At 56.8% G+C, this 18,011-nt stretch overlaps 1 protein-coding gene across 1 annotated transcript; it reads right to left on the bottom strand.

Annotated features, from left to right (window-relative positions):
* Positions 1–5,562: 5,562 nt before the first annotated feature.
* LOC101532332 (cone-rod homeobox protein) lies at positions 5,563–8,076 on the bottom strand. Its single transcript, XM_004597024.3, has 3 exons — positions 7,977–8,076; positions 7,067–7,218; positions 5,563–6,210 (listed from the first exon to the last, which is right to left on the bottom strand). Exons 1-3 carry the CDS (start codon positions 8,074–8,076, stop codon positions 5,563–5,565), a joined length of 900 nt encoding a protein of 299 aa, XP_004597081.1.
* Between the last annotated feature and the right edge of the window lie 9,935 nt (positions 8,077–18,011).

Genomic DNA, 18,011 nt, shown 5'->3' with positions numbered 1-18,011 from the left:
TCTAGGAGGCCGAACATGGGGCAAGGGCAAGGCCACCCGTCAATGGTGCAGCCCAGGGGAGTGGGCAGCTATGCAGAGGAAGCGGGGCCCAGGGTAGAACTGGGGTCCTGGGGACCCTGAGAGGACCAGGCAGCCGAGGCGCACTGCTGGGCCTTGCTAGAGCTACTGACAGCAGGATCCTCCCCTGCACAGTGGAGTCAGGAGCCCCTGGCATGTCTGGGGTTTGCTGCACCACACCTGAAGAGCAGAAGGGATGAGGGGCAGGTGAGGCCCACACCTCTCCTGTCACTCCTAAGGCCAAGCTGAGCCCCCCACTGCTGCTCCCCAGGACTTGGGGAAAGGGAACGCAGGAGCCCCAGGGTTCACAGCTGTGCCTGGGTGTCACCCTCGGACCCTGCCCCACCCCCTCCATTGGAGGTAGTGATGTCACCTCCACGGATATCACACCCCCCCGCCCTCCTTGAGTGCCCCTCAGTGCTGGGGTCCGTGCAGTAGGTGTGGATGACATGAAGGTGTGAAGAGAACAGCTCCCCTGTTTGGCAGGGCCCAGGGGAGCTTCCAGCTGTTTGGCAGGGCCCAGGGGAGCTTCCAGCTGTTTGGCAAGGCCCGGCGGATGTCTCTCTGACCACCTTGACACTGTTTCACCCCCCGGGTTGCATGGACACTCGAGCACCCCACTAAGAATTCTGTGATTTATTGAGACATTGTTGTTTCCCCCGTGAGACGGTTTTTGCAACCGATGTGAGCTTGAGAGTTAATGTCACTGATAATGCCTTGGTGAGTGGGCCTTTGACAATTTACACACAAGAGCACAATGAAGCCCATGCCATTTCTGGACACCTTATTGGGTACTTAACCATTGCCTCAGAATCTGACCCAGACATGTAGCATGCCTTCTGGGAAGGGGCTTGATAAACATCCTAACTATTAATGCAAGTGATAGGAGTATGAGTTGAAACTGCTATGACGATAAATATAGTTACTGCCCCCCCAGCCCCGTGAGGCTCACCTTTCCTCTCCTGGGACCTGAGAAGTATATATGCCTTTCCAATAAAAATAAATTTAAAAAATTTTTAAAAAGACATGCCTCTGGCTTCTGACTCCAGTTTCCTACCAGCAGGCACCCTGGGGGGCAGCCAGTGAGGGTTCAAGGGCTTCAGGACGCCCACACTGCCCCCCAACTAAGTTCCTGGACCCCAGCTTTGATTTGGCCCAGCCCCCAACATGTGAAGCTCCGCCCACTCTGACGCCCTCAAATCAATCAATCAATACATGCTCAGCAAACCAGATAGTGAATGGATTTTACGTAATGCCATTGAGTGACTGAAGAAGCTGCGCCCCACAGGGCTGTTTGTGGGGAGCCAGGGGCCCAGTTCCCAACACTTACATTCACTGTGGCCACAGGGAGCAGACCCGGACTTGGCCAGGACAAGCTCCCGACTGCTGTTCCCTGAGAAACAGTGCCCTACAAGCAACTCGCATGCCTCCCTGGGCTGGGGCTGGAGACAGCTGTGAGCCTGCTGCGGTTCTCGGTGGGAGAAACAGCAAGAAAGGAATCAGAGAGAGGGATCTGCTGGTTCACTCCCGACATGGCTGCAACAGCCAGAGCTGGGCTGGTCCAAAGCCAGGAACCAGGAGCTCGAGCAGGGGCCCAAGGACTTTTCCAGACCATTAGTGGGTAGATGGTTTGGAAACGGAGCAGCTGGGCTCAGGACCAGCAGCCATATGGAATGCCAATGTTTCGGGCAGCAGATTTTCCTACTAGGGAACAATGCTGCTCCCTCATTTTTGGACAGGAGTTTGTCTTTTTAAAATATTTATGTTGGGCCCAGCGCGGTGGCCTAGTAGCTAAAGTCCTTGCTTTGAACGCACTGGGATCCCAGATGGGCACTGGTTCTAAGCCCGGCAGCTCTGCTTCCCATCCAGCTCCCTGCTTGTGGCTTGGGAAAGCAGTAGAGGATGGCCCAAAGCTTTGGGGCCCTGCACCTATGTGGGAGACCTGGAGGAAGTTCCTGGCTTCAGATTGGCGCAGCACCGGCCATTGCATTCACTTGGAGAGTGAATCATCGGACGGAAGATTTTCCCCTCTGTCTCTCCTCCTCTCTGTATAGCTGACTTTGCAATAAAAATAAATAAATCTCTTCAAAAATTAAAAATAAAATGTTTGTTTGGGGGACCAGAATGATGACTGCATTAGCTATGATCCTCCAGGCCGATGCACCTGCCGGGGTCCCAGATGGGCACTATTTCATGTCCCGGCTGCTCCGCTTCCCATTCAACTTCCCTCTTGTGGCCTGGGAAAGCAGCCAAAATAGCCCAAAGCCTTGGGACCCTGCACCCGCGTGGGAGACCCAGAAGAAGCTGCTGACTCCTGGCTTCGGATTGGCTCAGCTCCAGCCATTGCAGCCATTTGAGGAGTGAACCAGCAGATGGAAGATCTTCCTCTCTGTCTCTCCTCCTCTCTGTATATCTGACTTTGCAAAATAAATAAGTAAATAAGTAAATAAAAATAATAATAATAATAAATGAAAATCTTTTCTAAAAGACAATCTTTTTTAAAGATTATGTTTAGCCTATTTAATAGGCAGATGTAGAAATATTTCTTTTTTATTGTGCTAATTTTTAAAGAAGTTCTATTCATTTGACAGTGAAGGGGAGAAAAAGAGATCTTCCACCTGCTGTTTCCATCCCAATGACTAGCAGCCCGAGCTGGGGCAGGCTAAAGCTGGGAGCTCAGAACTTCATCCAGGACGCCCCCACGGTTGGCAGAGCCCCAGCTTCTTGGGCCGTCACTTGCCACCTCTCTGAGCACATTAGCAGGCAGCTGGACTGGAAACAGAGGCAAAGGTAAGGGGGGAACCAGGCACTGTGGAGGAGGCGAGCCCCACACACAGTGGCTCCTGCTCGGAAAAGACCCACAGCAAATAAACACACGTTCGGCAGAGACACTCACACCCCGTGGGCAGCACTGGGCAAGCTGCCACTGCTCATTGCTACAGCCGATCAGTCCACAGGGGGGTTCCAGCCTGGGCTCCAGGAGGTGCTAGCACAGGCCTTGCCAAGAAACGGATAGTGAAGAGCACATTGGTATGGCCAGCGTTAGAGTCACCCACGGAGCTGCCCTAAGCTCGGGACCCCCTCCCCCAGCCTGGGTTCCTTTCTCTTTAACCCGCAAAGCATCCACAGGCTGGGGCTGGACCACAGGTGCCTAAACATCTCCTGGCCCATTGGGGAAAGATTGTATGAGCAGAAGAAACACCTGCTGGTGCCCAGTGGCCCTCAGGAGCCTTGAGTCTGGACAAGAGGCTGGTGATTGACATGTCCCAGACACACGATTCCCCAAGGAGCACAGGGAGTCAGAACTGGGGCGTCTCCGCCCTGTCCCCCTCCCCCTCTGGGGTCTGCATTTAATCCTCGCTGATCCCAGCCCTGCTGCTGAGGTTGGACCTGAACGTCCTTAAGAGGATTGGGGCATTTGCTAAATTCATCCTGTCTGGGGGTGCAGGGAGGGAGGGTGAGCATGGGCAGTGAGCAAGACACACGGGGTAGGGAGAGAAGGAGCAGAGGGACCACCAGGGGAGCGCAGGACAAAGAATGAAGGGGAGAGGAGTAAGGCAGGGGGTCTGGGACCCGGTGGGACCCTGGGCAGCCCCTGATGCCTCCACGTCCCCAACTGGGACAGGTCAGCATGAGAACGGACACACGCATGACCGCAGCGGGGGCTTCCTGGCACGTCTGATTTGTGGAGCGGTGATGAACAGCATCTGGCTGGCTCAATTGTGTGCCGGAGTTTTTCCCCCTCCCAGGAAAAACATGGAAAGAACATGTGGACCTGACACAGGGACTCCACACTTCCGTGCACGCCTCCATGTGTGTGGCTGGGGTCGGGGAGGATGGGGAGTCTCTGGCCCGGCTCTCTGCTCCTTGCTGCCTGCCTTGTCACCCTTCCCAGCTTCAGGAAGCGGGCTGGGGTGTGGGGGGTGGCATCCCCAGGGATGGCGATGCGCTGCAGTCACAGGAGGCCACCCCAGGAAAGGACCAGATACCCCTGCTGTGGTCAGCTCCCCTCTGGAGTCTCCTGAGGTCTGACCACAGCAGGGACACTGTCCTTCCTCACTGGGCTCCCTCAGCTGCCTTCACCCATCTAGCCCTCCCCCATGAATGCAGGTTCCCACCCACACCTGAGTTCTCACCACCCCACTCCACCTCACCCACACCCAAGCCCCCTGGCCTCCAGCGCCAAGCAGAGGGAACAGCTGAGCCTGAGTCCCGGACCCCCAAGACACAAAGCCACCTTGCCCCATCGCTCCCCAGGCACTGTTTTCTGGGCACGCCTCCTCCAGCCTCTCCCATCCACCGTCAGGGTGGTCCACGGAGCCAGCCCCTGTGTCCACCCTGGGCAAGTGAGCCACTCAGTCCTGCAACAGGCGTGGTCTGCTGGGCCAGCCCCTGTGTCCACCCTGGGCAAGTGAGCCACTCAGTCCTGCAACAGGCGTGGTCTGCTGAGCCAGCCCCTGTGTCCACCCTGGGCAAATGCGCACTCAGTCCCCCGGGTCCTATTCCTTGTGATGACCACAAGGGGCTACGTGATGTGAGCCACCCCCCGCCAACACACACACAGGCAGCCTTGCCTCCCCACGGAAGAGCTGATTTTACCTTTCAAAGATACAAAGGAGGGTGGCAGGTGTCATGGCATAGCCAGTTAAGCCACTGTGCGCAGCACAGGCATCCCCCATGGGCGCCAGGGGGAGTTCTGGCTGCTCCATTTCCGATCCAGCTCCCTGCTCATGCGCCTCGGGAAGCAGTAGAGGATGGACCAAGTGCTTGAGCCCCTGCACCCTCCTTGAGCCCCAGAAGGCGCCTGACTCCTGGCTCCACCCCAGCGCAAGCCATTGTGGCCATCTGGGGAGTGAACTAGTGGATGGAAGATCTCTCCTGTCTCTGACTTTCAAATAAATTTTAATGTGAAAATATGTGGTTGTGTATGTCCGTATGCAGGATCTTCAAAAAAAATATGGAACATGCATATTATTCGATTTTTTTTTTTTGTCTTGTCTTTTGCACCAAAATAAAAGCTTCTTTGAATTCCAGCTTCTTGGGAGCCTTCTGAAACCCCCTAGGGTATTTCAAACAGTTCCTAAACCTACCGCATCCGCGGGACATCTGCTAAGTCCTTCCAACTCCCAAGATAACTTGGGAGTAGGATGGCAGGACTGGCCGGGGCGGGCCCCAGGAGCCCAGCTCTGGGCTATCTACTTGAACCCCTAAGGCGTGCTAGACATGTGGAAAGGAAAGGAACAGAGACCTCAGGAAGCCAGCAGCAAGCCTGGCTCAGGCCCTCTGCCGGGCAGCACCGCCTCATGTGTACATGTCCCCAGCTGCTGAGGCTTGCTACTAAGCGGCCGAGCCCTGCAGAGCCGCCCTGACAGCTGGCGCTGGGGGCAGCTAAGCTGCACCTGCCGCACACAGTTCCCTGCGCGTGGCCAATCCCAGACTCTGCCCCCAGAGCTGCAGGTGGGGTCCAGAGCGCCCAGAGGCCCCAGCAAGACGCGGGCAGGTCTCCTACAAGATCTGGAACTTCCAGGCACTCTGGTCCTTGTAGTCCAGGGGATCCATGGGGTTGTAGGTGAACTTCCAGGTGCCCGTGGGGTCCTTGAATTCCAAGCTGTCCACCGGGCTGTAGGCGCCATAGCTCTGGCCCGAGAGGGAGGTGGGGGACTGGGCCAGGGAGGGTCCCACCGAGGGGCCGGACAGGGGGCTGAGGGCCGGGCCCCCCAGCTGGGGCACCATGGGGGAAAGGTAGGGGTCTAGGCCGCTGAAGTAGGAACTCGGAGACCCGTAGGCCGAGGGCGAGGAGCAGAAGGCCGGCGCGTAGCTCACGGCGTAGGGGGCCGAGGTCAGCGCCGGCCCCGAGGCCACCAGCCCAGCCCGCTGCGCCTCGGGCAGAGGGGACTCAGAGGCGGGGCTCCAGATGGACACAGTAGCCACCGCGGCGCTGGGGGAGGCCGAGGGGCCGGGCAGCGGTGGGCTGTAGGACTCGGGGAGACCCAGCGGGTCCGGGCAGACATCCGTGGAGGGTCGTGGGGACGCGCCCGCCTTCCTCTTAGCCGGGCGAGCCTTGGTCGGTGCGCCCGGTGGCGCGGGCTGCTGCTGCTGCTGCCGCTGCTGCCTCTGCTGTCTGCACTTGGCCCTGCGGTTCTTGAACCACACCTGGGGAGAGGGGAGGCGCGGAGAAGGGTGGGGAAAGGGGGAAGAGGTCCTAGTGTGCAATCACGCATACGCTGTATTGTGTGTGTGCCGTCTACGCATTCTAGGTCCACACAGCCAAGCATGCGTGGTACAGCGGTGCGTGGCACACCCATTCACAGACACATGCACTCTTCATGGCCCGTCCCATACACGCACAGACATCTGTCCATCCCCCAATCGAAAGAGGCGACTGGCCAGGCTTATGGCCATACACGCTCGCACTCAGGCACGTCACCCCTTCGTCAGTTATGCACATATGTGTAAATTCATCATGCTTGGGCCAAGAATCCCTTTGCGCACGCAGTCCTACACACACACACACACACACACACACACACACACAGAGGTGCATGTGCGCATATCCATCTGGCCACACCCACACACGGGTGTCTTCCCAATGAGTCATACACACACATACACGTGTACATGTTCACGCGTGCAACATGCATTCTTCTAGCCACCCATCTCTCTAGCTCATTAATAACCACCCTCTGCCACCTCAGAGGAGCTAACCAACAGAGGAGGTGACGGCCCGGTCCCTGCAAAAGCTGTGGCCACTTGGGCCTCCTCATGGCTAAGACCTTGAACGAAGGGCTGGGACCAGCACGTCATCACCCAGGCCAGGAGCATTCACAGTCAGGGACAACGGAGTGTGCCAAGCACACGCTGAGGGAGCAGGACCCTGGGCAGCCAGGTCAGAAGAGCAGGAGCCTGTGTAGCTGCTGCGGTGTGGGGAGACAGGATCCAACCGGGACACCTCACAGCTGTGGCTGCAGCCAGAGTCAGGAGCCAGGGCATGGGGACCCAAGCCGCTCACCTGGACCCTGGATTCAGGTAAGTTGATCTTCAGCGCCACCTCCTCACGGGCATACACGTCCGGGTACTGGGTTTTGGCAAACAGGGCCTCCAGCTCCTCCAGCTGGCTCCGTGTGAAGGTGGTCCGCTCCCGCCGTTGCTTCCGAGGGGCACCTGGGGGGTGTGGGGGCAGTGGTGACCCAGGTCTGCTGGGGAGGGACTAGGGTACTCCTCTCTGGGTGCCCAGCCCCTACCCTTCCACACCTCCCAGTGCTGCTCTGGGAAATGGGCTCTTCCAGGTACTGGCTTCAGCGCCAGAGCAGGTGCCTGAATCGTTTCCACAATGTCTCAGACACTTGCAGGCGACGCATGACCTCACCCATGTCAGCCTTGCCTGGTGCCAAGCCAGCTAGCTAGGTCAAGTACAGGCTGGAAAACCACTGAGAAACAATGCCACGGACCACTGACTGTCCCCTCGTCTCTTCAAAATGAGGTTCTGGGGCTGACACTGCGACGTGTCAGGTCAAGAATCTGCCTGTAGGGCTGGGATCCTCTATGGGCACCAATTCAAGTCTTTTTTCCTCCACTTCCCATCCAGCTCCCTGCTTGTGGCCTGGGAAAGCAGTAGAGACTGGACCAAGTACTTGGGCCCCAGCACCCACATGGGAGACCTGGAGGAAGCTCCTGGCTCTTGGCTCCCACCTGGCCCAGCCCCAGACTCCTGACTCCTCTTCCCAGCCTCAGAGAGAAACCCTATCCCAGGAGGCTGGATCTGTCACTCTCCCCACAACTCCAAGGGACACACAGAGGCGTTTGTACCTGCAGAGCTGCCAGGAAGCCCCCAACACACACACTGAATGTCCGCTCCCTGCGGGCGAGGGACCCCAGAGAGCCGCAGGAGATGGGGCAGTGGGGCGGCGGGTGGCACTCACTCGGGTAGGGCACAGCCTGGTGCATCAGATCCACACTGGGGCCGCTCAGGGCCAAAGCGTTCACGGGGTAGTGGGGCCCCGGGTTCATATACGCCATCATGATCGTCGTGGGCAGGGGCCCAGGTCAGGCAGCCTGCAAGAGAAGCAGTCGTGACCACCATCAGTGCCGCTGCACCTGGCGGCAGGAGTTACTGCCCTCGGTGGCCTTACCATCACGAGCGGCTGGCGCCATGGAGGCCATGGCAGCATTCTCAAAACACAACTTTGTACTGACCACAAGGTGGAAGTGGCCGCTGCCTCCATCTACGCAGATCTGGTAAGTGGGGGCTGGGGAGGGTGGCAGGGAGGGGGAAGTGTCGTGGTGCAGCCAGCCCAGTGCTGCTGGGGTCTCCCACAGCCTGAATCCCCCCTCAGTTCCCAGCTTGGGCTCCTGACTCTAGTTTCCTGCAACAAAGGGGGTGGGGGTAACACTGATTGCTCAGAGGGGTTGCTGCCATCCACGTGGGAAACCTGGATAGAGTTCCTGGCTGCCTCTTCTGGCCTGTCCAGCCCAGCCGTCATGAACAGCACATGCAGAGAGAACCATATACCCATATATATCATGGCCAGAGCTGAGCCAGGCGGAGCCAAGGGCTGGAAACTCCATCATATAAACGGCCAGCAGGGGCTCAAACACTTGCCAGGTGCATCCGCAGGGAGTCGGATCAGAAGCTGAGCAGCCAAGACTCAAAATAACATGCTGGTATCAGGTGGCACTGAACCCGCTGTGAAACGGTGCCCGCCCCTTCATAAATCTTCAACCTGGGCTCACATCCTTTGTGTCTGAAAGTCAAGTTTTTAATTATGCTTTGCCAGGAAGTATGCTCATGTGTGTATGTTGTTTATCTCATATATGACCAAATAAATCTATTCTATCATACTTTTACTATTATAACTGTTACAAGAGTACAATATTGGAACATTAAGCTCCTACGTGCAGGGCTGGCATCCCACATAGGCACCAGTTTGTGTCCCAGCTGCTCTAGTTCCAATCCAGCTCCCCGCTGCGGTACCTGGGAGAGCAGTCGCGGATGGCCCAAGTCCTTGGGCCCCCCTGCACCCACATGGGAGACCTGGAAGAAGTTCCTGGCTTCAGATCAGCCCAGCTCTGGCCATTATAACCATTTGGGAAGTGAACCAATAGATGGAGAATTTTCTCTGTAAAATCTGCCTTTCAAATGAAATCAGATAGATCTTTTTCAAAAATAAAATTATGCATGGATTTCCAAAAATATGGGGTTTTTGCATCAGCATGAATATTACCTTTTATAAAAAATTCGAGGGTGAGTGTGTGCAGGCACGGTGGCCTAGTAGCTAAAGTCCTTGCCTTGAACACACAGGGATCCCATATGGGCGCCAGTTCTAATTCTGGCAGCTCCACTTCCCATCCAGCTCTCTGCTGTGGCCTGGGAAAGCAGTCAAGGACAGCCCAAAGCCTTGGGACCCTTCACCTGCATGGAAGAACTGGATGAGGTTCCTGGCTCCTGGCTTCAGATTGGTGCAGCACCAGCCGTTGTGGTCACTTGGGGAGTGAATCATCGGATGGAAGATCTTCCTCTCTGTCTCTCCTCTCTGTATATCTGACTTTGCAATAAAAATAAACAAATCTTTAAATATATATGTTTACTTTTTATTGGAAAGGCAGATTTACAAAAAGGAGGAGAGACAGAAAGATCTTCCATCCGCTGGTTCACTCCCCAAGTAGCCGCAATGGCTGGAGCTGAGCTGATCCAAAGCCAGGAGCCCAGGAGCTTGTCCAGATCTCCCACACAGGTGCAGGGCCCCGAGGCTTTGGGTCATTCTCTACTGCTTTTCCAGGCCATAAGCAGGGAGCTGGATGGGAAGTGGAGCACCAAGATATGAACTGGCACCCATAAGGGCTCCTAATGCTTGTAGGTGGAGGATTTAGCCATTGAGACATCATGCCAAGCCCATAAACATTATCTTCTAACTCTGTCTTTCCACAAATGGGCTTTTTGAGAGAGAGCCTGCATTAAATGACTTATTTCAACATCCAGTTGCACCCCAGTCCCAACTCCCCAGCTAACCCTGTGGGTCCCCTGGGGTTCTGGGACACAGGGACACTGTTTCCACCACTTCCAGTCAGTGTCTGAAAAGCAAGGGAAAGCATAAGACGTGGCCAGTGTAGATTTCAGCCCCATCCCCACCTCCTTTCCTCCCATTTGAAGGGACGCTGGCTCCTGCTTCTCACAGGCTGAGTCCCACCTCCACTGGGAGAGATTTTTTTGTTTTTTTAGCACCTGCCCAGCACCAGGAGCTTGAAATCCAACAACAAAACAACAAGAGTCATGATGGGCCCAGTGTGGTAGCCTATCGGCTAAAGTCATTCCCTTGCATGCACTGGGATCCCATGTGGGCGCCAGTTCACAACCCAGCTGCTCCACTTTCCATCCAGCTCCCTGCTTGTGGCCTGGGAAAGCAGTTGAGGATGGCCCAAAGCCTTGGGACCCTGCACCGACATGGGAGACCCAGAAGAAGCTCCTGACTCGGGCCCGGCGGCGTGGCCTAGCGGCTAAAGTCCTCGCCTTGAAAGCCCCGGGATCCCATATGGGCGCCGGTTCTAATCCCGGCAGCTCCACTTCCCATCCAGCTCCCTGCTTGTGGCCTGGGAAAGCAGTTGAGGACGGCCCAATGCATTGGGACACTGTACCCGCGTGGGAGACCCGGAAGAGGTTCCTGGTTCCCGGCATCGGATCGGCGCGCATCGGCCCGTTGCGGCTCACTTGGGGAGTGAATCATCGGACGGAAGATCTTCCTCTCTGTCTCTCCTCCACTCTGTATATCTGGCTGTAATGAAATGAATAAATCTTGAAAAAAAAAAAAAAGAAGCTCCTGACTCCTAGTTCTGGATCAGCTCAGTATTGGCTGTTGCGGCCACTTGGGTAATGAACCAGTGAATGGAAGATCTCTGTGTGTGTGTGTCTGACTTTCCTTCGCTCAGTAAATCTGATTTTCCAAAATAAACAAATAATTTTTTAAAAGATACGTGGTGTTTATGAGCAAGAAACATTTCTTTCAAAACTCGAGGTAGTGGGGGGTGGGGACAGGTGGCACAGGGCTAAGACGCTGCTGGGGCGCCCACATTACCATATCAGAGTTTCAGCCCCAGCTCCTCCGCTCCCGATCCAGCTTCCAGCCAGTGCCCACTCTGAGAGGCAACGGGCGATGGATCAAACAATTGGGCCCTGTCACCCGCGCGGGGTAGCTGGAGGGAGCTCCAGGCTCCTGGCTTCCAACTGGCACAGCTCTGGCTGCCTTAGCTATTGGGGAGTGAACCCGCAGATAAAAAGAGCTTTCTCTCTCTCTCAGGATGAAAACGAATAAACTTTTTTTAAATGTAGCTATTTTTATTAGAAAGTCAAATTTACAAAGAGAAGGAGAGACAGAGAGGAAGATCTTCTGTCCAATGGTTCACTCCCCAAGTGAGCGCAGCAGCCGGAGCTGAGCCAATCCAAAGCCAGGAGCCAGGAGCTTTTTCCCGGTCTCCCACATGGGTGCAGGATCCCAAGGCTTTGGGCCATCCTCGACTGCTTTCCCAGGCCACAAGCAGGGAGCTTGATAGGAAGTGGAGCTGCCGGAATGTGAACCAGCACCCATATGGGATCCTGGTGCGTGTAAGATGAGGACTCTATCCACTAGCTATTGTGTCAGGCCCAATAGATACATTTTTAAATATATATTTGTTTTAGAGGGTGGTACTGTGGCATAGAGAGTAAAGCCACCAGCTGCAATGCTTGGAATCCCACACAGGTGCCAGTTCAGGTCCCAGCTGCCTATTTTTTAAGAATATGTTTATTCTATTTGAAAGGCAGAGTTTCAGAGAGAGAAAGACAGAGATGGATCCTCCATCTGCTGTTTCACTCTCAAATAGCTGCTGTGGCTAGGTGAGGCCAAAGCCAGAAGCCTGGCACTCTGTCCAGGTCTCCCACGTGGGTGCAGGGACCCATGGCCTTGGGTCACCCTCTGCTGCTTTCCCAGACCATTAGCAGGGAGCTGGATGAGAAGTGGAGCAGCCGGGACTCGAACCAGCTCCCATATGATGTGATGGTCACAGGAGGCAGAGGTGGCTCGTCCGGCTGAGTCAGACCTGGGAGGAGAGGCTCCTGCAGCAAGAAAGGCTGGCCTGGAAGCTGGGGTCTCAGGGGTCTGTGGGGGGAATTGCGTGGGACCAGAGCCAATCACAGGGAAGAGGGTCATGGAGGAGCTGAAGGGGAGTGGACGGCAAGCTAGGAGCAACAAGCACCAAGGGAAACACGGGTGGACCTCCCCGTATGCTCCCAGGAGCGGACACCGGGGATCCGGCTCCCCCCAAGTCCTGGGCCCAGCCGGCCAAGATCACCAGTCGGCTTTGGGAACTGACCGTGGTGCTGACGGTGTCGCGGGGCGGGGAGATGGGAAAGAGTTGCTGAATTTGGTTCCTGAGCCCCGGGTCTGGCGGGAGGGACGGACCTGGCAGGCTGCCCCACCCAAGAGCCCACCGGATCACTCATGTGCACCTGAGCCACTGAGTTCTCTGCTGGGCCCTGTGCACCCACAGCTGCCTCAGGGGAGGACCTGAAGAGATGACATTAAGGATACACAAGGGTTGCCAGCTGTTCAGTGCCTGTACCCAGGACCTGGGGAACCATGACCTCAGGGGACCGTGACCAGGGAGGGAGGAAACTTCCTGCAAGAAGGCTCCCGGCTTGGGCCCCATTACACAGAGGGACAAACCGAGGCCCCATGCAGCACAGCCCCCAGTCCCGTCACACACCCCGGAGCCCTGAGATTCACTTCCCAGGCAAGAGAAGCCGAGAATAGGCAAAGAGAGAACAACCCACCAGGTCCAAGGACCACACAGATGGCCAGTGGACAGAACCCTCATCTCCTGGGCCTCTCGCTGGACCCTCTGCAATCTACCTGGGCTCCCCAGAAGCAGAAGGAGGCCACTTCCTCCCTGACCCCAGGCCCAAGGCCAGCCCTTGAAGAGACACCCTCAGCTAGGCCATGTTCACCCTGTCTTTGCAGTGCCCCGGGCTCCTCTGTCCAGGGAGGAGGTGGGGTGCAAAGGGCTGGAACCCCAGAGGGGACATGAAGAGCCAAGTGACAGGCTTGTGACATGACCCCGGCTCCCAGTGTCCCCCGCAAGGCAGATGGGCGACAGAGAGAGAGATACTGGCCACTGGCAGGTAGACACCCAAAGACGAGTGACGTGCCAGGCAGCAGTGGGCATTCAGCTCACCCAGCCCTGCATGGAAGATGGAGAGCCCACCCAGGGCTGGTCCCCGGGTACATGACGGTGCCCCCTCCTGCTGCAGACTGAGCCCATGCCCTGGGCCCTGGACACCCACACAGCCCTGGCCAAGACAAACCCAGCCTTCCTCCTCCTCCACAGTACCGTTCTGGCCAGGGTCCCCCTGTCCCACGTCTGCCTCACCCGCGCACCTGCTCTGACTCACCCTTACAAGGCAGGGCCCGACCTCCGCGCCCCCAGCTGGCCCAGGTCCTGCCAGAGGAGTTGGTGGCAGCAAAGCAAAAGGAAACAGGTCCCCTCCCGCGGGCCAGTTTTAAGCCCTGGGCGGGACTGGGCAGGGGGTGGGATGGTGGGGAGTGATGTCACTCACACGTTGTGGCCTGGATCTTTGGGGTAATCCCTGCCGTTAAGGTGGGGGGACCTACTGGACAGCGGGAGGTGACATTGGACGGGTGGAGGGGGGACCCATCTGCCTCATTCCCCCGCCGCCCCTCCTCCAACATCTCGGCTAATGGGGACAGGGATAGGGAGGGGAGAATGGGGCATGTTCCTGCTCCCGCCTGGGCTCCAAGCCCTTCCCACCCGCCCCTCGGGAAATCCCTGCTGGTATCTAACTGGTGCCCCTCCAGCCATGGCTTTGTCACCAAGACTGAGAGAAGCATGGATGTTCTTGAGAGATGCTTGGGAAAACCAGGGCATCGGGGGCTCTCCCACACACCCTGGTCCTCCCAGCTCCCTCTGTGTTGGTCTCTGCCTCACTCTGGGTTCCACCACCTCTCTCTCTCTCTCACTTTCAGAGTGTACCACTCACAATCAGGGCCTCTGTACCTCTCCTTTCCTTCCACTGTGCCCCCCATCCCCCATGCTGACAAGCCCGCCCTCTCTGTCCCTGTCCTACGGGTTTCCCTCCACAAACAGCCTGCTTGTAACTCCAGCTATGTTGTGTCCGTCCCTGTCTCCCCACAAACACACCGCCTCTCTCCCTCCCTCCCTGGGCTAGGTCCCTACCTGTCCCCCACTGCCTGCCTGTGGCTCCAGGCCAGCCACACGCTGACCCCACTCCCACCCCTTCTCAGCCTCCCTGCTTCCTTCTAACTCCCCCTGGGATTCCAGCCCCCTGTATCCCCCCACCCCCGTCTCCAGGCACCTCTCTCTGACCCTTACTCCCCATCTTCCTTGCCTTGTCTCTGAATTTTTCTCTCTCTGGATATTAACATCTCCCTGGGCTCTTGGTCCCCCTGTGGGTCTGCTCTAGTTCCAAATACATATACGTACACATGCATGCGTGTACACACATGGCTGAACACAGGCAGGAATCTCTCTTCTGGCGGCCATTGTGCCTCTGCAGAGGCAACCATCTCCCCTCCCAGAGCCTCCTGCAGGGAAGACATTAAGGCCAGCTGGGAATTCAGGGCAGCTCTCATTAGGGTGACACACAGAAAGGGAGGGGGACACCTCCGGAGGGCCTCATGGGAGAAGCCAATCCCCAGGACCAGGCCTCTGTCCCCATGCCACCCCCTGCCTCCCCCTCCCGCTCCACCACCCCAGAGCAGGGAGACGACAGATGGGCCCATGGAGGAGAGGGCTGTGCTGTCGTACACAACTCCACCAGAACTGCAGCCTTCTCCCGGGTGGGGTGGGAGATGCCGGGGGCAGGGGGGGACAGTGATCTAGGCTGGGATAGGTGCTTTCTTTGCTCCACACCACGGTCCAGCAGAAACCTGGAGCTCTACCCTGTCCCCCAGCACCTTCCCTCAGCCCCACGTCAGATCCCTGCAGAGAATCTGGTGTTTCTTTCAAATGCTTGTCCAGCGGAGGCAGTGATGAAGACGCCCGTATCTCCCAGGGCAGTGCCGAGATTTGGACCTGGCCACTGCCTCCTTGACTCCAGCCTCCTGTGGATACTCACCACCACTGCCCACCTCAGGTGGCAGCAGGGATAGGCAGTGGACACTGAGTTCCCTGGGTCTCAGCCCTGTGCAGCATCTGCTGCTGTGGGCGTTTGGGTGAACTGGAGTTAGGTGCACTGTATACCATGTTCATGGATTGGAAAACCAGCCCCCTCAACCCTCACAGCTAACGTTCCCTGTCAGCCATCTCAGCCGAAGTCATGGCAGGATTTGCTCTCAGAAACAGGCAAACTGACTACACACCGTGTACGCAAATGCCTAGGATGTAGTGTAACAGTATAACCAGTCGTGCAAGGAAAGGAATAAGAGAGCTTACGCCACAATGGGTCGAACCACTTGCTAACACCAGCATGAACATCGAAGCAGCGGTTCAAGCCCTGGTTGTGGCTCCACGCTTTTTTTTTTAAGATTCATGTGTTTATTTGAAAGAGTTACAGAGAAAGAGAGAAGGATAGAGACAGAGAAAGACCTACCATCTGCTGGCTCGCTACCCAGGTGGCCACAACGGCTCAGGCAGAGCCCATCCAAAGCCAGGAACTTCTTCTAGGTCTCCCATGTTGGGTCATCCTCAATTGAATTCCCAGGCCATTAGCAGGGAGCTGGATTGGAAGAGGAGCAGCTGGAGCTTGAGCCAGTGCCCATCTAGTATTCTCCGTGACTGTCAGCTACTTAATCCACCACACCACAGCACTGGCCCGCCCCCCATAATCTTTCTTTCAAGTTTGATATTACTGAGGTGTCAGCTTGTTCCAGCCCTGGCCACTGTGGTCATTTGGACAATAAACCAATGGACGGAAGGAAGCTCTCTCCCTCTCTCTGTGATCCAGCCCTCAGACAAACAAAAAGTAAACAAATAAGTGAGTATTTTAAAAGGAAGAAGACCAGAGTGTCCTGGCTGTGACAGGAGGGTGTGAGCTCAGACCACGCGACCCTGTGTGCTGTTGAGGGTCTCTGGGAAGTGAGCCAGCACGAGGGATCTCTCTCTCTGAAAAAAAAAAAAAAAAGTTCATTATCCTGGTTCACATCTCTTAAATTCTAAAGACAGTCACCCAAGGATCTTCACCTACTCTTGAAATTGAAAGTTATGGGGCCTGGCACAGTAGCCTAGCGGCAAAGTCCTTGCTTTGCATGCGCTGGGATCCCATATGGGCACCAGTTCCTGTCCCAGCAGCTCCGCTTCCCATCCAGCTCCCTGCTTGTGGCCTGGGAAAGCAATGGAGGACAGCCCACAGCCTTGGGACCCTGCACCCGTGTGGGAGACCCAGAAGAGGCTCCTGGTTCCTGGCTTCGGATCGGCTCAGCTTTGGCCATTGTGGTCACTTGGGGAGTGAACCAGCAGGTGGAAGATCTCTCTCTCTCCTCTCTCTCTCCTCCCTCTCTGTGAATCTGCCTTTCAAGTAAGAATAAATAAATATTTAAGAGAAAATAAAATTTTAAAAAAAGAGATCTTCCATCCACTGGCTCATTTCCCAAATGGCCCTGACGGACCAGAGCTGGGCGAGTCCGAAGCCAGGAGCCAGGAACCTCCTCCGTATCTCCCATGCAGGTGCAGGGTCCCAACCCCTCAAGCCACCCTCCGCTGCCTTCCCAAACTGTAAGCAGGGAGCCAGATGGGAAATGGAGCAGCCGGGACATGAACCAGCACCCACATGGGATGCCTATGCTACAAGCGGTAGGTTCATCTTATGTGCCCCAGCATGGGGCCCTACATTCAGGATTCTAAGTCCTGTAGAGATGATTGTGTATGGTGTGAGGAAGGTTACAGAGACGCTCTGAGTTGGTCATAAAGACAAGGGTCAGGCACAGCCGGGTCTGCACCCACCAAGCATGTGTTTCAGGCCTGGGGGCTCCTCTCTGCGTCCATGCTGGCTGCCACTCCCCAACCCTCCAGCTGATGCTCTGACCCTGTTCTGGGCTCCCTGAGTGATCAGAGCTGCAATCCTCTTAGGCCAGGGCCGGCCCCTGCTCAGCACCAGGGAATTAGTGGAGCTTTGGAAGAGCATGTGAGGGGGCCTGGGTGGGGCGGGGTGGGGGGTGTGGACCGCCAGGACACGGGGAGGAGCCCTCCTGGTCCTCAGAGAGACCGAAGGGACACTGAAGGCCGGTGACGCGACACAGGGCTAGGGAGAGGAGAGCAAGGGGCAGCAAGACAAGGACACGGAGACAAGGGCTTTCCAGCTGTGAAAACCAGGCCACCCCCCAGCAGCCTCGGAGGAGCAGACCCTAGGCGTGAGCGTGTGTGACCACCGTCCTGGGCAGACAGCCCGCCCCTGCATCTCCCAACACGCACATACACACCTGGATGTGCCAGGGAGCCCTGGCCTCACCCCTGCATGTAGGGGGTGGGGGAAGTGTGACCTGCCTTAGGGAGCTCCAGGAAACGTCCCCACTGGCATTTCTGCCCTTATCCCTGCACAGCCCCTCCCCCCCAGCCCCTCCCTGGACTTGACCTGCTCTAACTGCCCACCTGGTCCAATCCTCTTAGAACAGGCTGGCCAGGCCAGTGTCTGCAGACACTCAGCAGGTCACGGGGGAGCCGAAGAGGACATGGGACATCTCGACAGACGCCTGCCCCTCCCCCCAGCCCCCTGCACAGCCTCTTGAGTGGCTGAGAACTCAGTTACAGCAGCAGGTGCTGGTGGGGGGGGGGCATCTCTCAGTCCCTCCTTCCTGGCCCCCCACGCACACACCAGGAGCTTTCAGACTGAAACGGAGGCTGGAGACACCTACCAAGCCAGCACCTTGACCCTGGCAGCACACGAGGCTGTCCTGTGTCACTGTCCTCCACCTGCCATCTGGATCCTTGGTCTCCACCCCGCCCCGCCCCCCAGT

Source organism: Ochotona princeps, chromosome 16 (assembly GCF_030435755.1).
Source record: "Ochotona princeps isolate mOchPri1 chromosome 16, mOchPri1.hap1, whole genome shotgun sequence".
In the NCBI taxonomy this organism is placed as follows: Eukaryota; Metazoa; Chordata; class Mammalia; order Lagomorpha; family Ochotonidae; genus Ochotona; species Ochotona princeps.
Note: the sequence above shows the minus strand (reverse complement) of the source record. Positions and strands in the feature narration are given on the sequence as shown.